Raw genomic sequence first — 23,352 nt, forward strand, 5'->3', positions numbered from 1 at the left:
AGTGGATTCTATGATACGTAAGTTGTACCTTAATAGCATAGTTTAAAAAAAACTTTCGGGGGCTTCTCTGGTGGCACAGTGGTTGGGAGTCCGCCTGCCAATGCAGGGGACGCGGGTTCGTGCCCGGTCCAGGAGGATCCCACATGCCACGGAGCAGCTGGTCCCGTGAGCCATGGCCACTGGGCCTGTGCGTCCGGAGCTTGTGCTCCGCAATGGGTTGGGGGGGCGGGGGGGGCACAGCGGTGAGAGGCCCGCATAACGCTAAAAAAAAAAAAAAAAAAAAAAACTTTCAACAGCCCCAGGCCACAACATGGAGCTGTGTTCCTCTAAGTGAGCTCTGTGGGCTGGTGACACCCTGCAGAGTGTGTGTCATCAGTCCTCAATGGGCTAAGAGGCTCCTCAACGAGATAAGAGGCATTTAGAGAGTATCCCAGCAATTTGGCATTACTGTGACACTCTGATTGCAGTTTATAAAAGGACTGGTCCACAAGTTGAGGAGAAGAAACCTGGTCCTCCACCACAGATGGTTTGAGTAGTGCTGCTCTAGCCTAGAGAATAAATTTACTCTCCTTAGCCTGGCATTCAAAGACCCCATGACCTACCCATCCCTGCAGGCTTAGCTCCCAGTAGATCTCCTTTTCGACCTATAAACAACCTAGTTTCCAAACTCCGCCAAAATCTCCTCCAGCCCATGGTGTGCACTACCCCTGTCAACTCAAATGTCTTTCCCCTCCTTTTTCAATAATTAGTTATTCATCTTCAAGACTCAGCCTAAGCTGTCTGGTCCTCTTAGAAGCCATCCTAATCGTCTTGCCCCCAAACACCGTCTTCCTCAGGGGCAATATGTGACTGGTTAGCTCATCTTTCTGAACCTTAATTTTTTCATCTGTAAAACAGGCATGATAATAGTATCTCCCTCATCAGATTGTTATAAGAAATTATTGTAGAGAAGGCTTCCATAGCTAGCTTCCTCCAGCACCCTGTGGAATCCACATGCATCCCACTATATTCTAAGTGTTTATCTATTTATCAATCAGTTTCCTCCTCCAGACTGCGATCTCCAGGGTGGCAGGGGCTGTGGAGGATCTCTTCTGCATCCTCCAGGCCTGGCTAGGAGAAGCAGCTTGGTAAACACGCGTTGAACAAGTGAGTAAATGAAGTCCTTTCTAGACCTAAACTCTAAAGAGGGCAAGAGGTGTACAGATAGATTATTACTTTAAAAAAAAAAAATCAAACTACGGTAAAACAGCATACCTGGTAGAAATGTGGCCAGAAGGTGCTGATGGCAAGCTCTGTCTTCACCCAGCCCTCAGTGACGACCCCAGACACGTTCCAGACAGGGTTCCCCTGGGGCCCACCGTTCACCTTCACATAGACATTCAAGGCCCCCGGGCTGGACCTGTCGCGGCTGGAGAAGTAGTAATGGAAATCGATGCAGTGGGTGTCATTCTCCTTCAGGGTCGGCAGGAGAAGGTGCGCCTTCTGGCCAGAGGCCCTCCCAGAGCTGTTCACCATCATGAAGGATCCTGGAGACCCACAAAGGGGGCGGGAGGTAGAGACAAGGAGAGAGAAAGAAAATCCTTCTGAAAATCAGTCACACCTGTAAACACAGTGGCCAGAAATCCAGTCCCTCTGGGAGGATATGGTTGATCCCCAGAAACCTACATTTCCTCTCTGGAGTATTTCCTCTCTCTTCTGTAACTGGGAATAAAAAATCCTACTCACCGAGGTGGTTTTAAGAATTAAGAGATGGTAACATACACGAAGTATTCTACAAAGTAAACAGTCTATAAACATGTACAGAAAAAAAACCCAGCAAATATTAAAAACAGTAGCTCCAACAGGAAGCATGGAATAAAAACTCAGGAATTTAGTTAACTGCAACCTCCGTGGGTGAAATGAGGTGAAATATCACCTCATTCGAGCTTGGGTTGTCTCAGTGGAAGCAGAAACTCTACAGCACCCAGGTATTGTTTTAACATATTCCACCTGGAGCCTTGCATTAGTACAAGGAATATATCAGAGGAGGACATATAAAAAGTACAGTATATTCAAATAAGTGAAGAAGACCTTGAAAAAATTTGAGAACCAACTGAAAGATGGAATGGAGGGTAAGTAATACTTGCTAAGCACTTAAGGGTTACCAGTGTGATGCTTACTGTGTTATTTATATATTGTTCAATTTAATCTTCAGAATGACCCTGGGAGAAGGAGAGTTTTCATTTTATTTAAAGACTGAGTGACTCGCCCTGGACCACTCAGACAGAGAGGCACGAGACCCAGATTTTCTTCAACCTCAAAGTTTATGCTATCTTTACTATTTGCAGAAAACATGACTAGTATTTTCAAACACTGGAAAAGCCTGTCTCCTAGAAAGGAAGTGAGCCTCTTTGGAGTTGCTTTGACCGATTAAATGGTTGTTTCTAGTTCTTCACCCCTCCCTGGCTCCATGCCCTTGACCTTTGGCCTTGCAGTCCCTCCCAAAAGAGGCAGAGAACATGTCCCCGTCCCCGTCCCACGACTTTGGGCTCCACTCGATTTGATCAACAGGAGACTAAGAGAATGAGGCTTGAAACATGCTTGCCTAGCTGCGCTTGCCCGCTTGCACTATTGCCACCTTCCATGAGAAGAATGTGCCCCAAGCAGCTGCTGCCGCCTTCAGCTTGGGATCAAGGACAGACACATGTGGAAGAGGACTAAACTCAATGGAGAGTAAAGAACCAAGCCAAGCCACCCACACAGCTGAAAGCACAGCCACATAGCCAAGGAGCCCAACCTGGCTCAGCAGATCCACCACGGGGGCTCAGACCCAGAAATGTGAGAATAAACACACACTGCTGTTTGCCACTGAGTTTCCTCTGGGTTTGTCAGGCACATTACTGCGGCAATAGCTCACTGACGAAGGTCACCAGAGATCAGACTTATGAAAGAAACCACAGGGAGGCACATTTCAGTTCAAAGGACCTTTTAACAAGTCAAATGGATGCAAAATGGGATGGACTGCCTGGGAGACAAAGTGAGTTCCTCGTCACCGCAGGTGGCTACACAGAGCCTGGACAAACTGAGGAGCCTTCTAAGGAAATTTCACAATCAACTGGGAGGGCTAAACTGTGTGACTTAGAGTCTTATGATTCTATGAAATAAACTGCATCATAAAACACAGTAGTGCTTCCCTGGTAGCGCAGTGGTTGGGAATCTGCCTGCCAATGCAGGGGACACGGGTTAGATCCCTGGCCCGGGAAGATGCCACACGCCGTGGAGCAACTAAGCCCGCATGCCACAACCACTGAAGCCCGTGCGCCTAGAGCCCCTGCTCCACAACAAGAGAAGCCACCGCAATGAGAAGCCTGCGCACCGCAACGAAGAGCAGCTCCCGCTCGCCGCCGCTAGAGAAAGCCCACGCGCAGCAACGAAGACCCAACACGGCCAAAAATAAAAACAAATAAATAAATAAACTTATTAAAAAAAAAACACACAGTAGATAAACTCAAGTTTTTCTGGAATGAATATTCCCACCTAGAAAACCACTGCTGTTTTGAAATCTTATTTTAGCCACTAAAATCTTCAGCTGGAATGAAACCTTAAGACCACTTATCCTCAACCAAGATGAGCCACTTCAGTAGCTGTAAGGAGCCTCATTCTTTCACCCTAATTCCCAAAAGACTAATCGCTGCAGATAATAAATGCTGGGCAATCCGTATCTTGTCGGGGTTCTAGAGGGTACTGGTCACTCGTAGCCTGTCTCCTCTGGGTTCAGGACAAATTTAAAAATAGACACAGGAGAGAGAGAGAGACTTCAAAATCTCCGCTTTATTGTTCACAAAGCTGGATCAGAGGAAGGAACTTGGACTTGAGGCCAAATCAGGCTTCCTGCATTTTCTTCCCTGAACCAGCATGCAAAAGCAGCTGCATGATCAAGGACTCCTTCCTTCCAACTCAACCCAGATCCCTAGGGCTCATCCCAAAAATGAGCCAACAAGAAGCAAGGTGATAAAGACAGAAACTTGAACCAATGGCTAACAGACTTTCAACATCCCACCAATCAGAAAAGTCACCCACCCCCTGGGGTAGGAGCCGCTGAAAGTGGAGCGAAAAGTGGTATCTTCCCCATGTTTCCAAGAGAGTCAAGTTCCCTAGTTTAGAGCCAGGCAGTAACACAGGGTACATGGAGAGCTGTCCCTTGTCAGATGTTGTCTCTAATCATCACCAACTCCCAATTGAGGCAGCAAGGAAGGAACCACTGCAGGGGGGAAACTGAGGCACTGAGGGAGGTTGGCATCCATGCCCACGTCTGTTTGCTGACCTACATCCCACAGGGTTCCAGAAGGTTCCCCTGGGACAGATGAGTGATGACCCACAAGACCCACAAGCCTCTGGCCACAGAGGGAGGGTGGGGCACAGCTACTGGTAGGGAAGACAGCCTGAGAAACAAGTGTTGTGTGGCTCTCTCCACTCAGAATCCTGGGATGCCCCGTGGACATTTAAGCTCCTATCCTCCTGCCAGTTCACACCAGGGGTCTTAGCGTCCACAGCAGCGAGAGTTGGGAAGGTTTCCCGTCCACCAGCTCAGGTTCCCCCTCTTTGCATCCTAGCTCCGGTGGCGAAGCAGGCTCACTGAGGAGGTGGGGCCATGTGACATCCATCCGCTCCAGCAAGTCTAGGGATTTCTCCATCTGCTGCCTCCATGACTGTTAATAAAGGATGCTGCCATTTCCCTGAAGGCAGAGCTGGTGGATGTGCTTGGCCCTCCACCAAGTCTTCATGTAGCAGAAACTGCTGGCTGATTAGCAAACCTGTCCTCTTTGTTCTGGGCACATAGCTGGATTATACTCCCCAGCTTCCTTTCAGAGTTTGGGGAGGACATGCAACTAGGTTCCAGCCAATGGGGCCCGAGTGTGAAGTCTACCACTTCCAGCTTGGTGCTTAGAAGCAGACAACCTCCACCCTCCCTCCCCCAACTCCCACTGCTCCATTCTCTTTTATCTCATCCTTCCAAGGATGATTCTTGGACCAGGAGTCTCAGCATCACCTGGGAGCTGGTAAGAAATGAAGATTCTCAGGGCCCAGCCCAGGCCTATTGCATCTGAATTAGCATTTTATCAAGATCACGAGGTGCCTTGTATGCACATTAACGTTCCAGAATCACTGCTGCATTGTCTTTTTCCCATCCACCAGCTGAAAGTACATGATTCCAAGAGCCTAAGTGATGGCAAAGCCACAATTAAAGGAGCCTAGTGCCCTCAATGACCATGACCATGACCATGACCATGAGGAAGGCCACCCACAATTAGGAACATTCATTTTGGACTTTAAGTAAGCAAGCAAGGAATAAACTATTATTGGGTCATTAAGCCGTTAAACATTTGACGTTTATTTCTGCAACTAGCATTATCCTTATTATTTTGGCATCCCTGTAGAGCCCCTACTTCCTACAAGTCCCTTTATTTAAGGAGATAACATGAGAAATGATAACAGTTACTAAGCAAGGCTGCAGGATGTTCCAAATAGGGACATCATTAAGAGCAGTGTCCTTGGGTAAAAAGAAGCAGAAAGAAAGAACAGAATGAAAATAATGGACTCCAAAAACAAATCCTTGAGAAGGAAAGAAACATCCTGGACCTTCATTAAGATACTTTGTGTCTCGGGGGGCCAGAGTTGGGTTGGGTTAGGGTAACAAATCACGTTCCCCATCACCACCACCCTGACCCCCTAATGGCGATCTGTGTGACCTGATATGCATCCTCTGGCCTGTAAACCAGACAGAAAGGTATGTGTTTGGGTGCAAGTCTCAGGGAGGTAAACTAGAAAACTGAAAAAAATATATAATAAAGAAAACGATGGCTGTCCATCCCACCCAGGCCAGGTGGGAAGAGCAGGAGAAGTCCTGCTCAGGAATGTCCTGGTGAGGCTGGGGGAATGCGCAGTGCTGCCCTGGAGTCCAAGTGACACAGTGTGAGAGAGGAACCTCTGGGGATGTGGTGGCGTGCGGGAGGTCAGCGGCATCGGTATCTCGCCCGCCCCGCAAGAGGGGAGGGGGACTGTGACACTGTGACACCCACAGCAGCAGCCGTGGTGAGGGTCTCCTGCGCCACGCAGGCAGTGAGCTTCCATGAGGAGTCCGGAAAGGGGCAACACGGGCAAATGATCTTATTTATACTCATGCACTCACAACATGCCCAAGGATTCTTATGAGTGACTGGGGAGAGCCTTAGGAGGGCAGAAAGAGGCCCGGCAGCCAAGCAGGTGGAGGCTTGGGGACACGAGATTTAAACCCCGGATTAGTGTCCAATTACTGCTATAACTAAAAACCAAAAACTCGGTGGATTCATACAACACAAACTTATTCCCTTATGGTTCTGGCGGTCAGGAGTCTAAAATCGAGGCGTTACAGGGCTGCTTTCCTTTTGGAGCCTTCAGGAGATAAACTGTTTCCTTGCTTTCAGTGTCTGCCTGCATTCCCTGGTTCGTGGTTCCTTCCTCCATCTTCGAAGGGCATCACTCCAACCTGTAGTTCCACAGACACATCTTTTTCCAACTTTGATTCTTCGGCCTCCTTCTTATAAGGACCCTGTACATCGGGTCCGCCCAGACAACCCAGGATCATCTCCCCAGGGCAAGATCCTTCATTCAATCACATCTTTTGTCATGTAAGGTAACATATGCACCTTTCCAGATATTTGTGTTAATACAACCACACACACGCTCCCAAGCTACCGACCGCATCAGAAGCCAGCAGCTATACACTGTCTAAACTGCAGGTGCCCTAGGGAATCTGAGTGTTCCTACGTGAGGGTAGAAAGTTCCTTGCGGTATCAGAACCCATCACGAACGTCTTCGAAGGGGAGTATGGTATAAAAAGCAAATGGTAGGGTCGAATCATTTGGCTCCCAATCTGGACAGAAAAAAGTAAGTTTTGGGGATAGGGCAGGCAAGATCCCCCTTTAGGCAGTGGAAACTCATCAGGGCAGCGGCCAGTGTAACCTCGTGTCACCCGTGGCTCACCAGGTACCACCCCCCGTGGGTGGCTGTTCTCAGGCCACCCTCCAAGCTCAGTAGACTGATGACCTGGAGTAGAAACATGCCACTCAATATCTGAACTCCCTTCCTATGTCTGGGGGAACCCCTCAAATTTTTAAGCAGAGCCCATTTCCTCTATGGAAATGAAAAAGATGTCCTCTTTCCCAGTCTCCTCTGTAGCTAAGACTCAGGCAGAGGATGTGAGTTCTACCGAACAGGCACACACAACCGCAATTTCTGAACCAGACACTAGTGATGAGATGAACCAGAGCTCAGTGAAGCAGAGACTGTGAAGAGGGGGCAGCAGCCATGGAAGAAGGTGCTTCTGAGTTGCAGAGGCCGCAATCAGTGGACCGTGCAGCAGATCCAGCCTCGCTGGAGTGCAGCACAGCCGTGAGTACACACAGAGGAGTGGTGACTAACTCAGCCGGGGGTGGGGGTCAGGACATCTTCCAGGAATGGACTAAGCTGAGCTGGAATTTGAAGAATGAACAGAAGTGAAACCTCACCAGTCATTGAGCATATCATGAACCCTGACAATGGAATCTGACCAGCTTTAAACTCCAGCTCCAAGCAACACTCCCTATTTATTTCCAGAAGTCCCCAAGGCACCCCAGTTAATGACACCGGTCCCCTTGTCCTCATAGCACTTCCAGGTGCAGATCCCTCATGTGCCTTTGTCATTGTTTGTGATGTCTCCACGAATGGGTGGGTCCTTGTTACTGTCTCTCTGCCCTGGGACAGACTCAGGGGACACACAATAGAACTGCTTTGGCCCGAGAGTCCACAAGGCTCAAGAGGCAGCTCTTTCTGCAAACTCACATGGCTTTTTTTCCCCTCCTCCATCAGGGTCTATGCTCACTCAGCACATCTGCCCCCTACAGGTCAGCTCTTAATTCCACTTGGCGTCATCCTTCATGATGGAGTTCCTCCTCCATCCGTGGCCCTGCAGTCACTCCCTGCAACAGGTTCCGTCCAGTACTCTCATATCCTAACTGCACAGGGCTCAATTTCTTTTCTCTCCTGATATCCCTTTCCCAGGAATACTGTCAGCACCATCAGGTTAGCGTAGATCAGCCGATGTAAAGAGATACTGGTGGTACAGAGCTGAACTCCACACATTAGAATACGAAAGCCTCTCCTCTTTCCCAGTTGGGATACCTTCCATGGAAGTGGGCCTGGTGGTAACTTGGGAGGGCATTTCACGTAGAGCAAACAGCACGTGCAAAGGCACAGAGGCAGGAAACCACAGCATCCAGCAAGGCAAGCACAGTACCTCAGGGAAGGGTGGGATCCTGCCATCTACAGACCTCATGCGCATCTCGTCTACCTTACAGAGGTCTGGCCACATCCTCCAGAAAGGAAGCCAGATCTCTGAGTTGAGCACAGGCCTGCCGTTTTAGAGACTGTTCGGGACTGAAAGCCCTCATATATCAGCAGCTCGGTGGGGCCCTCTTTGATCAACAGGTAGGCTTAATTAATATCATCCCAGGGCTGTCAGTTTCCTGGAGATCAAAAATGAGCCTGTCATTATGCCAAGATCAGCCAGAAACAAGAAAGAGAAAGACTGTAAGTACATTTCTTCCCTTCTTCTTCTTCCCCCCCCCGCCCCCCCCCCAAATCCACTGGCGTGATCAGGAACATAAAACAGCGTTAGTTTCCTCATAGTTATTATACGTAGTACCAAAAACTGTGGAATTAAAGCAGGAAGTACTCTCTGGCTGGGCATAAACTTTGCATTTTTCCCCCCTTCGTGCATAATAACGCCTTGATAAGAGCCCCGTTATTGATGTGTCTGCAACATAGATCCCCTTTTTGGAGGCAAAACGCTTCTCCGTAGCAGATGGTGGCTATTGTGTTTACACATGAGCACCTCAGGATTGCAGTCCTCACGTCGGCAGTAAAAAGAAACCCCTAATTGAGTTTTTAATGGCTTTGCACATTGTTCATTAAGATTACATGAGTGTGCTCGCAACTGGCAGCTGAGGGCCCGGAGCTCTGAGAGCTCAGAGCTGTCCCTGCAGACCGGTGGCCCTGCCAGCTCCCAGAGCCAGCACCTACGTGAAGGGAGCGGATGGCGGCAGGGACCCAAATGCTGCCCGCAGCCAAGGCAGCTGTGGCGGCATGTAACAAGTCCTGGATTTATAGTCAAGAAAACTGGGTTTCAGTCCCACTTCTGTCATTTCTTAGTTGCCTCACTTTGAGCAAGTCAATAAACCTCCCTGGGCCTCAACGTCCTCATCTATAAAACGGGATAATGAAAGCTACAAGTCCAAGTTTTGTGGTTGATCTGTTTTCAGTGTATGTTACGTATAACACTGGACTTGACTCAATAAATGTTAATTTCATAACAAATGGTCAGCAGCAGGTGATAATGGGTCCAATGCAATTTATAACATGTTTGATGTCAATAATGTTTACTGAGAACTTAGTACATGCCAGGCACTGGTCTAAGCATCTTTCCACATCCCAGTGAGACGGTGTCATGCTATCCCTGTTTTAAAGCAAGGAACAGTGAGGAAGAGGCAGGTAAAGTCTTTTTGCCCAAAGCTACAGGGGTAGAAAGTCATAAACACACCAATTACGCTTGTTCAATAATCAGAGACTTCAGGGTCTATAAATGCCCTCTCCGATTTAGTAGCTAATAGCAACAGGTGCCTATTTAAATTTAAATTAATTAAATTAAAAATTAATTTACTCAGACACATTAGCCATAGTCCAAGGACTCAGTAGACACCATATTGTACAGCGACGACAGAGAAAATTGCCATCATCCTAGACAGTTCTATTGAGTAATGCTGGTCTAGAAACTGTAGATTATTCATCAAAGCATAACAAACTATAGCCAGGTGAGACATAAGAGCTTAACTGCTCCAACCAACTCACTTTAGAAATCCCAGTAAGGGGAAGGGACTTGACCAAAGACACACAACACAATGAAGATTCAGGGTCAGGTTTACCTGACTCCTGTTTCAGTTTGCAGCATAGACAATCCTGCCCACCGTGCCTGAGCTGTATGGTCACAGCAGTGGTTCCTCAAAGAGCTATTTAAGAGGGGAAAAAAAACTCATGTTACCTCCAGGAGGTAGAGAGTTCTTAAGCATTCCAAATGCCCGATGCCTTTTAGGGGTACCCTGCACACACAGGGCACTCACAGCCTCAGTTCTGAAATGCAATTTAACAACTATTTGTTGAGCCCCCTAGTCCTGGTGTGTGGGGATGATGCAGGACACAAGGAAGCCCTAGAGTTACCTGGTCTGGATTGGAATCCCAGCTACTCCTCTTTTGCCTGGATGACCTCAGATAAATCTCCTAAACTCTGTGAACCTCAGTTTCGTTTTCTGGCAAAACGGCCACAAAAATACATCTTATACTGTGGTCATGAAGATTAAATGAAATAGTTTATAACGTATCTAGATAATGATTGCTGCATTGTAGGTCCTCAAAAACTAGCTCCTTTCCGTCCTTCCCATTCCCCAAAGTTTTCAATGTAGTGGGGAAACCTCGATAGAATGAGGAAGAAAATGGCAAAGACTACTGAGAAACAGAATCAAATCTGCTGCCCCATTCCCACCCCTTGCAATGGATCGGTCATCAAATTCTGGGGGTGCTTCCTCCTTGTGTTTCTCCTTTCGTCTTCTTCCTCTCCACTCCCACAGCCGCTGGCCTAGCTCACATCCACCACATCTGTGTCATGGACTTTCTGCCTGCTTCACGGATGTCTGCAACAACTTCCTAATCGGTCTAGTCCTTAATTCTTTCACCGATGCAACAGCAAGTAGGACCATCTTCCTGAGATGCAAAACCAACCATGATGTGTCCTAAACTTCCTAGAAAGTCCTCCTTTATAGGAAAGGAGGACTCCCTGTTTCCTGTAAAGTCCAGAGTCTTTCATGCGGATGTCTGGAGACCTCTGTACCCTGCCTCTATCTCCTGCCTTGTATATGAATACTCTCCCCCTACACAGCCCTCATCCACTCTATGGTAAGTATAATAACGGCTTCCCAAAGATGTCCATGTTCTAATCTCCTGGAACCTGTGAATATGCTACCTTATGTGGCAAAGTGGAATTAAGGTTGCAGATGGAAGTACAATTGCTAATCAGATGACCCTGCAATGGAAGGATTATTCTGGATGAGAGAGGCAGAGGAGGCAGAATCGGACAGGGATTTGATGATGCTATGCTTCTGGCTTTGAAGATAGAAGAACAAGCCATGAACCAAGAAATGCAAGTTTCCTCTAGAAACTAGAAAAGGCAAGAAAAGACTCTCCCCTAGAGCCTTCAGAAAGGCACACAGCCCTGTGGACACCTTGATTTTATACCAGTGAAACCCATTTAGGACTTCCGACCTCCAGAAATTGCTGTTACAACAGTAATAGGAAACTAATACACACTCCAGACTTCCCTGCTTCTGGGTTTTCGCTCAGGTGATGCTGTTCCTGAAATCCACACTGCCTGGCCCAGCCATGGTCCTTCACTAAATTACTTAAATGCAGTTCTCTCTGTGGTTTTCACTAATGCCTAGAGAACAGTTATTCCTGCATTGCTGACCCTATACATACCTCTGTTATAGCTCTCCTGCACATGGCCTAATTTAAAAGTCCAGAATGATGAAGTTTCGCTGTCTGATCACAATAAAAGGGCAGGGGGCACAAAAATGTCAAAAGATACAATGCTTCATAAAGTAAGAGAATATATGTAGAAGAGAAACAGAGTTCTACCAGTAATATCATGAAAACTAATAATCATTAAGTCAATCATAAACATAACAATTTACCAATAGCCAGGGAAACAAACATATAATTCGACATTATTCATACTATCAATGAAAGCCTTCTAATTATCATGTGTCAAAAAAAAGGAAAGAAATGTGCTTCCTTTCTAATATACCAGAAAATGGGGGGAGGGATTAACTACAGCTTAATGGATACATAGTATCTATTTAGAACAAAGAAAATACATCCCGACGTTTCAAAGGCACCGAACACTTGTGAACATTTTTGTCAGAGTCAGTTTGTGTGAAGAAGTAATAACTATTTCTGTAATCATTCATTCAGACCAATAAGGTGAGGTTTAAGCATTTCATATGCAAATGTGTTAAGACAGCTCTCCAACACACAAGTTATCTGATAGTCCATGTAGGTGTGGATAATGCAGTTGAAAATGGAATTGAACTCAGGTGGTTGGATCTGAAGGTGCTGCTGGAAGGGGGCTCTCAACGTGGACCCTTCCCCCAAAGACCAGGTACCTGGGGCTCTGCATTCCTTCCCCATCACTGAGAAAAAGATGAAAGGTGAAGAAAAGAGGGAGAGAGAAAAGAAGAGGGAGGGAGGGAGGGAGAGTGGGGGAAATAAGGAAAGGGGGAGAAATCAGAGGAGCAGACAGGAAGGAAGAGGAGGAGAGGAGGCGCAGAGGAAGAAGGAAGGGGAAAGGGCAGTGGTGACACCAGGGAAATGGAGTTCAGGCGAGGAAAAGAAGGCTGAGCAGAGAGGGAGGAGAGAGGAGGACCATGATGGAGACAAAGCAGAATAAAACCCAAATCTGAACCCTTTAACATCTTCTCCTCCCCTTCGCTCCCCAAACCAAAACCCAAACAAAAGTGTTCACACTTTTAGACCTTCTAATAATCTTATGATGAAACCAGACCCGGCTAAACATCACGCAGCACACCGGGCTCTCCGCACGTATAACTACGTAACTTGCCTCCCCCAACATCTCAGTGTAGCATCTCAACATCCCAGGAGGAAAAATAAGCATTACTGTAGGAAAAGCAATGGAACCCAACACAGGACGGAATGAGAACTCAGCCACACAAACGGTGAAATCTAACGGGTTTGTCTGAGTTGCTCTTTGACATGGGAAATCGCAGAACTCTACGGCGAGGTCGAGACAGAACTGACGGGCAGACAATGTCACTCTCCCTTCAGACTCCGACCCCTTCCTGTTCATCCATCTTAGACACGTGGTGCCTCTGTGAGCGAGCAATTCTCTCTCCATTTCTTCACCTGGAGCACAGGTGTGCAGCTAGAGCTCCTGAAGTTCCCTCCAGCTGGAGAAGTCTACAGTTCCAAGGAGTTAAAGTCACATGACGAAGCGAGTGGAGAGTAAGGAGACAGGACTGGCTTGGATTTTCTAACTAGACTCCTATGGAAAGGGGTGAAGGAGGAGAGACCCTTTTCCCTGGATCTGGTTCCTGGAGAAACAGTCATTTTGATCTTCCCACAAGAATTCCTTTCCTGTATTAGTCACATCTGCTCATTAATAACAACAACAGCAAACACATACTATCACATTTTACTTCTATTCATTCATTTAATTCTAATATCAACCTTCTCTTACAAATGAGAAAATTGAGGCACACAGAGGTTAGGTAACCTTCCCAAGGCCACACAGGTTAGCAGCAGAGCCAAGATTCAAACCCAGGAAATTCTAATCATCATTTAGCTCTTAGGCTCCACACCACAAGTGGGCATGTTGTATTTGCTAGCAAGGGGTCATCACACGTTCCCTGGGATTGGCTGGCCTTGCTCTGGGGAGCTGGAGCAGGTAGAAAGAAGGGCAATGAGTGGGAGGAAAGAACAAAACTGAAATCAGTTGTCAAGCTGCTGTCATATTAAGAGTAAAGAGAGGGCTTCCCTGGTGGCACAATGGCTAAGAATCAGCCTGCCAATGCAGAGGACACGGGTTTGAGCCCTGGTCTGGGAAGATCCCACATGCCGCGGAACAATTAAGCCTGTGCGCCACAACTACTGAGCCTGCGCTCTAGAGCCCACGAGCCACAACTACTGAAGCCCGTGTGCCTAGCGTCCGTGCTCCGCACCAAGAGAAGCCACCGCAATGAGAAGCCCACGCACCGCAGTGAAGAGCAGCCCCAGCTCCCCGCAACTAGAGAAAGCCCGTGTGCAGCAATGAAGACCCAATGCAGCCAAAAATAAATAAATAAAATATATAAATTTATTTTTTAAAAAAAGAGTAAAGAGAACAACAGGGCTGCCGGGAACATTGTCAGACCCCAAATTGTTCTTGACATTCATTGGGCTGAGTCCCTTGCTTCTGCAGCTCTAAATCTCTAAACTGAAATGACATGGAACTAAAATATATATACTTTTTAAATCTCCGAACTCTTCACACATCCGTTGGCACGATAATATTTTGATTAGTTACATTTATGCTCCAGTTACACTCAGAGAATGTTCAACAGTGTTTTATATAGAGCATGTTTGCCATGCTCTATGGAATATACTAGGTTATTACTTCGTATACGTGCAATGGGAAAAGCCACAAATGGAAAAGAGGGGAAAAATGCAAAATGAAGAAATGAATAAGCCTGTTAAAATAGTGCTGTCTTGCCTTCACATTACTAAATTGTGTCATTGCTATTATCTCCCAAGTTTTAAAATACCAAGGCTTGAAGAGACGTAAAGTGTTAAAGTCTACTTGGCCTCACCTGACGCTTTTATCTCCCAACATCTGGGTGTGATTCTGAAAGCAACCTCATCACGTCCCCACAGAGTGGCAAGGTCAACACTGGGGAAGGTTTGTGTTTTTGTGCTTTTCTCTGGGGAGAGGGCCCATCTATTTCTCAAAGAGGTCCATGACCCTATCCATAATAAACAAATAAATACATATATAAATTAGGTTAAGAGGTACCCTGAGCTTTGCAAAATGCCTGCCCTGGAGACGCTAGGATGGACTTACTGTGAGGGCTGGCTAGATGACCTCACATCATTTTGTCCTTCATCAGCAGACCAGATGGTGGTTGGTTGAGGTGAGGGCATTACACTGTCTAATGCTGATATCAGATGGGCTCTCTGCCCTGTAGAGATGTGCTACAGGTTGTCTGTACACTGATTCCACAGCAGCTTCCCCTCAAATCCTCAGCCACCAGGGCTCACCTTCTCCATTTGTTTCCCCCGCCACTGCATCCCTACGTCAGCCAGCACCTCCATGCCTTGGTTTCCTCCCCGCATGAAGGCTAACCCCTTCACCAGTTTCCTCCCCCAAACCCCCCTGAACCAAGCATTTTACAAATTGGGTGAAGTTGGTTCTAACATCAAATATTACCTGCAGACTTGCCATGTGTCTAACACTCTAGAGAAACAGCAGTCAGCAGGACTGTTTTTGCCCCCGCGGAGATGATGCCAGGTAAAAGGCAGTTGTGAGGATGCGGGGAGTCCCGTGATACCTCGTGTACACGGAGAGAGATCTAGCCCGGACTTGATCTGGGGGAGGAGGTGTACAAAGAAAGAAAACAACAACTTGCTGGAGCAAATAAACCCCAGGCTTAGGCCTATGGTTATACAGGTGTCAGACAGGTGAAGAGGGCGCAGAAAGCATGTTCCCAGAAGACGAAATAGACTCTTTCAAAGCCAAGAAACAAGACAGTGTCTAAACTGTGGTGGGACTAGAAGGAATTGTAAGTACAGAGCAAGTATCCTACAAACCACCTCTCTAACCTCCCAGCCTCACTGTGTAGATGAGGAACTTGACATTCAGAGAGGTGCAGTGACTTGTCCAAAGTCACACAGCCAGAAGGCAGCAGTGCCAGGATTCACACTTAGGTGTGTCTGGCTCCAAAGTCAGTGCTACTTTTCTCTAAAACAGTGGCTCCCCGAGTGAAGCATGCATCAGAATCACCTGGAAAGCTTGTTGAGAGATGGCTGGGTCCCACCCCCAGTAGGCTTGGGGTGGGGCCTGAGAATTCTAACAAGTTTCTAAGCGAAGCTGATGCAGCAGACCCACGGGCCACACTTTGAGAACCACCAGCCTAGCTGGTCTCTAACTGCCAGCCCTGATGAGCCAGGGGTCCATAAACTTGGGCAGGTGGACCAGCGGTGCTGCCCCGTCTCTCCATCCAGGGCTGGCAGGTATGCTAGCCTGCTGGAGGAGGCTCCCTCCTACCCTGGGCCACACCCTGTGTACCTCTCTTAGGGACAGCAGGGCTCTGGCCACCCACCATCAAAGGTGAAGTCTCTCTCTACGGCCCAACCTCAGCAAGGCCTCTCTGCTGACGTGAGCAGTCCCCCTTCAATCACTGGTAATCACCAAGGATATCATTAGATACTTATTTACTCCCCCAAATGTACCAGGGTCTGCATAGAAAATAGCTCCATAATTATTCCTCCTCTTTTACCAGCCTCTAAGGAGCTGCAAGAATTTGACAACTGTTATCCAATTAATCCTGACAGCTTTTGTTTTTAAAATGTAAAGGTATTTCTTTCATCTAAGATGGGAAATGCTAGTTCCTTTTTTGAGGTGAGAATGAGGGCAAAGAGAGGCCAAATGAAATGGCCGATGTCACTAGGGTCATTTCTTGCCCCCTCTCTCCTGAGAGGTCAGGGGATTAATGTAGGAGAAGAACATGGACTCTGGATTCAGACTGCCAGATCAAATCCCAGCTCTATCAGCTACATTCTATGTGACCTTGGGCAAGTTACTGAACCTCTCTGAGCCATAGTGTCCTCATCTGTAAAGTGAAAATGATGACAGTATTAGGAGTACCTGCCTCAAAGGTTTGTTATGAGAACTAAATGTGTTTATATAGGTTAAGTCCTTAGAATACTGGCTGGTACATCGTAAGATCTATGTAATGTTAGCTATCATGGTCACTGGCGGCAGCAGCATCCCTGAGCCCTCCTGTGGATCTCTGACTACAACAGAGAGTGAGATAGTTGGTCCTACCAACCAGCAGGATCAGGTAGGTCCCAGTCTCACTTCCCATGCATGCAATGTCCCCAGGAGGCACCAGGAAGCCACGGCTCTCCCCAGTTTACCCCAAGGAACATTTTTCTTTGTCAGTGGTTCTCCAAATGTGGTCCCCAACCTGGTTGCATCAGCATCGCCTGGGAACTTGATTAAAAAAAAACAAAAACAAATTCCTGTCCTACTGCATCAGAAATTCTGGGGTGTGACCCAGTTACCTGTGCTTTCACAAGCACCCCAGGTGATGCGGATACATGCTCAAGTTTGAGAACCACTTTTTTCGTGCAAACAGGCTCCCAGGGACGCAGCCTATTTGGGTGGGCCATGCTAACCCAGGTTATCAGGCCAGCTCCTGTCCACTGCATGGTCCCTGCATTTCCCACGAAGGCACAGGTCTCCTGGGGTCACAACACTGTAACACAGGGCCAGAGCCTGGGCTCTTGACCATCGCCCTACACCGCCCTGCATGAAACTGCCTTCCCAACTCCCACTTCCAGGAAGGCCTCCGAGCATCACTCCTGTGGGCCAGCCTGGGAGGGGGCTTTCATTGCCATGGGAGGCAACCACAGTTGGCTCTGCACGTCTGAGGGCAGGAAGAGGATACTTGGAGGGAAATGCCAACTCACAGAAATAGACACAGAGGGTCTCCCAGTCCTACCTGTGTCCTCGAAGCCACCAGGATGTCCCCTTGACTATCGACTGGAGCTTTGAAATCAGGTCCCTGAAGCACCTGACATCCTTCACGGCCTTCACCCCAAACTGCTCCCTCCTCCCCTCTCACCCTTCACTTCTCCACCTGTTTCCAATCCTGTCAACTGCAAATCTGATTTCCCACTTCCAACTTACATTTCCCCTAATATCCAGCCCCAGTCTCCTTCCCTTGTCTCACTTTTTCTACCAAAATCCACTTTGGACTTTAGACTCTTTGACCACGAGGCAAAGGCCTCCCTACCCCTTGGTTATCCTCCCTCTTGCTGCTCTCTCCCTCATCCAGTCCAGGGGAGTCTACACTCCTCGCCACCAAAGACCCCATCAGCTCCACCCAGACACAGATGGGAAGACAGAGCAGGACAAGATGAAGTGCAGAAGCCCTAGGGCTGAAAGCCGCCAGGCAGGCGACGAACTCTGTGTTACTTTTCTGTGGCAGCTGTAACCAAGGACCACACACCGAGTGGCTGAAACAGTAGAAATGCTTGATCTCACAGTCCTGAAAGCTAGAAGTCTGAGGTCAAGGTGTCAGCAGGGTTGGCTCCTCCTGAGGGCTGTGTGGGATCATCTGTTCTCTCTCCCAGCTTCCGGTGGGCTGCCGGCGATCTCTGGCATTCCCTGGCTTGCAGAAGCATCACCCCGATCTCTGCCCTCAAATTCACACGGCATTCTCCCCACGTGTTTGTCTTCAAATGTCCCTTTTTCATAAAGACACCAGCCGCACTGAAGTCTGGGCCCACCGACCTCCGGTATGCCCTCATCTTAACTAATTACATCGGCAATAACCCGATTTCCAAATAAGGTCACATTCTGAGGTACAGGGGGCTAGAACTTCAACGTATGAATTGGAGGGAGGTAAATTTCAACCCATAACAAGCTTCCTAGATCCCTACGACGCTCAACACCCAAAGAGGTGCCTAGACATCACACAGGAGAATTCCTGTAGAGATGCCCAAACACCAAATTTGGAGATGTGGCGTAGTATTCATTGCTTTTCATTTTAAAATGAAACGCAGGGGGAAAAAAAAACCCAGAAAAGTAGAATGTAGGGGAGAAAATCGCCCACCACAGAAAGACAACAACACAAACATCTTGCCGTATTTCCTAGCAGCCACATTTCCTGGCATGGGTTAGTGCTTTCTGCTGAGTTGTGGCATTTAATTGGGCTTGTGACTGTGGTTTGTAAGACCTTGCCAAAGAAGAGGCTTAATGAGGGATTACAGTTTATAGTGGACTTATCTGCACTGAAGCAACATCCAGATGCCATTGGAAAAGGCACAAACATCCCTTCCACAGGGCTGCCAGTTCACTGATGTCACCAGTTTGTTCTATGACAAATGTATACTGAGCACCTGTTATGTGCTGGGCACTGCTGTAGGCCCTGGGAATACAGCTGTGAACAAGGCAGCCAAAGTGCTTCACAGAGACAGTTTGCTGAGATGGAAATTCTCCTCTGGAGCTTAGGGACAAGTTGAATAGGGCTTCTGTCGATGCCCCAAAGGACGCTCACCAGCCTTTTTATCCCATGATTCCTTTGTTTCGAGTTCTTGATTTCTGGTTCATCCTTTGATGCTCTGAAGTCTGTTCAGGGATTATTTCCCCAGGAAGGCTCTCTGAATAGCACGTTTTCTGAGTCCATGCATTTCTGATACTGTATCATTTGTATAGCATAGATCACTAAACTTCTTGAGTCTCAACCCATTCGCTTCTAAACACCACAGACCCAGGCCTCCCACGCTTTGCTAACAGGACAAAGAGAGCAAGGTGACCTCTCATCTGTCAGATCCTCTTCTTGTATACACACCTGGGAAGCAGGTACACAGGCACATCTCACACCCTGAATCCTGAGACACAGAAGATGCTTTCATTCTGTGGGTTTATACCCGGGAGCACAGCATGGCGATCCAGATGCAGGAGGAAGACTGCCTGCAGTCAAATCCCAGCTCTGCCATTTCCTAAAGTGTACTGTCGGACAAATTCCTTAGACTCTCCATGCTTTTGTTTCCCAATCTGCAAAATGGGTATAATAAAAATCCCAGCCTCCTAAAATCACAATGAGGATTAACTGAGTTAATATACGTAATGGCTCAGAAAAGAGGCTGACAAACTTTTCTCATAAAGGGCCAGATGATCAGTATTTTAGGCTTTGCAGGCCATACGATCTTTGCCACAAATACTCAACTCTACTGTGGGAGCGTGACAGCAGCCATAAAAAATAGATAAGCGAATAAATGAGGCAGCGTACCCATAAAACTTCACAAAAACAAGCAGCAGAGGCAGCCCACGGGCTGCAGTTTGTGGACCCCTTACTTAGAAGAGTATCCAGCAAATACTAAGCTCTCGACAGACGTTAGATATTATTCTTATTAATTACGATTCGATTCAGAAGGATGGCGTTCGGAGCATCTCCTATGCTTGCTGTCTGGTTCTCTGACACTACGAACAGATGGTGTACATGAAAAACCACCGTGCACAGAAGCTTTCCTCCCAGCCCACCTACAGCCCTCTACTTGCGAAAGCTACACCTTCCAAGATACAATGTGCTGCCACAATTTCCCTGCTAATTTTTGCCTTGTTGTATTTGTGAGTTTCAGCCTCCAGCAAGATGTAAAAAGAAAGGGTGGGAGGAAAACAATACAACTTGGACTGCTTCAGAAAGTCGTGTTCGTGCTCTAAAGGATGTCTGTCCCATTTCAGGTGGGTACAGACCTCAGACTTCTACTAGAGGAACAGGGAAGAATCAAGGCCACATCTCATTTCTGTTGGAGGGGTGGCTGATTTAACATTTCTCTTGACCATTTCAATTAGCCTCAGAGCTGAGGGACATTTCTCCCAGATTCTGTCCAAGGATTACCTGTTTTAGTTGCTAAGAGCGCTGCCTTGGCTATCCTCATGGGGATTTTTATGGGAAGTTGCAAGAGGCTGGATTCCCAAAGCATCGTAAGGTTTATTCCCCGGCCTCTGAGCCTCCAGAGTAGAGGTGTCGAGTCCTGTGATCTCGAGGTGCCCTCTGTCTCACTGCAAACACGTGGCTCCAATTCTTCATCCACTTCTCAGGATTTTCTGAGCTTTTCCTTCACCATCTACCCCAAGTAAGCTATACCCTGCTTTCTGCATCTTGATCAAAAATGATCTATGAGGACCTCAGAGCCAAAATCACAGACAACAGAGTTGGGCCAAGACTGGTTCTTTCCTACCAGATATATGAGTTTCCTAGGGCTGTCGTAACAAATTACCAGGAACTTGGTGGTTTCAGATGACCGAAATTTATTCTCTTGCAGTTCCGGAGGGCGGAAGTCTGAGATCGAGGTGTGTCAGCAGGGCTGGGTTCTCTCCTAAGGCTCTAGGGGAGAACCCTTCCTTGCCCCGTCTAGCTTCTAGGTGGCTGCATCACTCTGGTGTCTGCCTCCATCCTCATGTGGCTCTCTCCTCTTGTGTCTCTGTGTTCCGAATCTCCCTCAGTCTTCCTCTTACAAAAACACCTATCACTGGATGTAGGTCCTAAATCCAGGAGGAGCTCACCTTGAGATCCTTAACTTGCTTACATCTGCAAAGACCTTTGTTTTCCAAATCAGGTCACATTCACAGGTTCTGGGAGTTAGAACCTGGACATAATGGGTCATTATTCAACCCCTTACAACTACACTTAGTGACCCCCATGCAGTTCGCCTGCCCTCAGGCTGAGACCCAACTTCTATACCAACAAAACAGAGAGTGGGAGGAGAAGACCTACTTGGCACAGTTCCAGGCACAGGAAAAGCGTGAACTACACATCTGTTGAATCTGCATCAGGCACCCACCCCCTGGCCACAGAATGGCCTCCTCCCAGGACTGGTTAGAACTTGGAGACTGACCTATTTCATGCAGAGCCAACACACAGCGCTAAGCCCAGTTCACCTTCAGGATTGCACACGACTGCCTCAAAAACATTTTGCAGTTCTAACCCATGACTGATGAAACAGACGCTGGTGTCTGCAGCCCCTCATCTGTTAAACATGCAGGGTGGATGGGATGATTCCCAGATTCCTTCCAGTTCTCACAGCCTATGGTTTCAGGATTTCTATAAAAGTTTAGGCATTAAGATTCATGACAAGGAAGCGACTCAACTGAAATGCGGTCCCCCACCCATAGGGCGAAAAGCAGACTTGACAGCAGTTCTCAGTGCTGCTGCCTGTTTTTGCTCAGGACGTGGCCCATCCTGTCTCATATCTTCCCGCCCTCCAGTAACAAGTCTTGAATCATGGCTCCACCACTTTCTATCTAACTTAGGACAAGTACCTCATTTTTTTAATGTTTTTAAAATTTCAATAGATTAAAATGTCAGAAAATAGAGAAACCTACAAAGAATAAAATACGGGTCTCCCCCGCTTTTCGAAAGTTTGCTTCGTGCCACTTTGCTTTTATTAAAAACCTACGTAAGTAGGTCTTTCGTAAAAGCCAACGGAAAGAAATCCAAAGGGGATCTTCACTCCTGCAAAAAAGGCGAAAAGCGAAAATAAGGTTCAGCGTTTGTTTTGCAGGGAGTGTTAGAGAGGCAGAACACACCCTGAGCAGCAAGAAAGGCACCTCCAACTCCTTCCCTGGGAACTATATGCAGCATCTCAGCATCAAGCAGCCATAGCTCTGAACTGTGTCTGTGAGCACCTGTGCTTTATCTCCATTTATTTTGCGTATCTATTAGCAGGATGTGTCCTAAGGAAACTTGCTTCTTTGCTTTACACCATTTTGACTTACCAAAGGTCTCATAGGAACGCTCTACTTTGGGGTAGTGGGGAAACCTGTAATAAACATCCATTGTTCCACTATCCAAGATAACCACTGTTAACATCCTGACATATCTGCTTGCCTTTTTATTTTTAAAGAAAGATCACTTCATTGCTACTATGAAAATGATACATAATTCACTTTGAAGAATTCGAGAAATGCCAAAAAATACAAAGATCTATGTTAAAAAAAAATCCCAAGTCTCACCACCCAGAAATAGCTATCATTAACATATGGCCAACATCACTGTAAATATCTTATGATATATGCAGAGACAAAAGGATGGATCTCGAACGGGTGGATAAGCAGAAGAATGCGGAGGAATAAATACTATCAAGTATGGGATAAAATATCATGTACTATTTAAAAATTTTTTACTTGTATCTAACAGAAGAAAAAGGTAATTAAAACAAAATGGAAGGAAATCTAGACCGTCAAATGTTTCTTCACCATGAGATATTTGCCAAAAGATCCCTTTGAAGTTAGGAATACAGATTGCGAAGAAAACATTAAGAGTCTGGAGTGATTATGTTGTTTTTTAACTATTTATTGTAATTTTAGACACCATTTAATGACTCCATGCTGTGAAAGACTGCATTAGCATGCTCACACTTCCTCTCAAATTCCCTCTCCCTAGCTCTCAATTTCTCAGCTTTAATTGTTGGTGGCTGCCTGGGCTTATAACCTTCACACCCTAATCTATAACCGTAATTGCACTGTTAGTTCTATATTTAAATAGAGTCACTAGCCATCATCAAACCTTATACCATGAGTTTGGCATTCATGAATCTTTTATTTTTATTCACTCTTAATTAGCTGGATTTTGTGACTCAGTGTTTTTTCAAGATCTCATGGAAGTTATATTTATTCTGAGTACATGTATTCTTGAGGACAACTGTTTGTTAGATGTATAGCCCACGATATTCTTGGGCTATGCTTTCTTTCCATTAAATCTATTAGACATTCCACTGTCTCCCCAAACCCAATGTTGCTGGAGAATAGCTGGAGGCCAGCCAGATATTTTTTTCTTCTCCTTGTGAAGGATATTCTAGTGTCTGGAAAACTGGGTGACTTCTCTCTTCATCCTAAGATTTAATCGCTTAACTAGGATATGTCTTAGCATTCAGCATTTTGTACCAAATGTTCCCAGAACACATCCT

At 46.8% G+C, this 23,352-nt stretch overlaps 1 protein-coding gene across 16 annotated transcripts in view; it reads right to left on the minus strand.

The window, feature by feature from the left end:
• Positions 1–23,352, minus strand: part of PTPRT (protein tyrosine phosphatase receptor type T) — a 1,174,296-nt gene that overhangs the window by 699,723 nt on the left and 451,221 nt on the right. For all 16 annotated transcript variants that reach the window (XM_060285697.1, XM_060285704.1, XM_060285700.1 and 13 more), the window contains exon 3: positions 1,255–1,526. In XM_060285697.1, coding sequence (XP_060141680.1) covers positions 1,255–1,526 — 272 coding nt within the window. The remainder of the gene's footprint in view (positions 1–1,254; positions 1,527–23,352) is intronic.

Source organism: Globicephala melas, chromosome 15 (assembly GCF_963455315.2).
Source record: "Globicephala melas chromosome 15, mGloMel1.2, whole genome shotgun sequence".
Classification (NCBI taxonomy): domain Eukaryota; kingdom Metazoa; phylum Chordata; class Mammalia; order Artiodactyla; family Delphinidae; genus Globicephala; species Globicephala melas.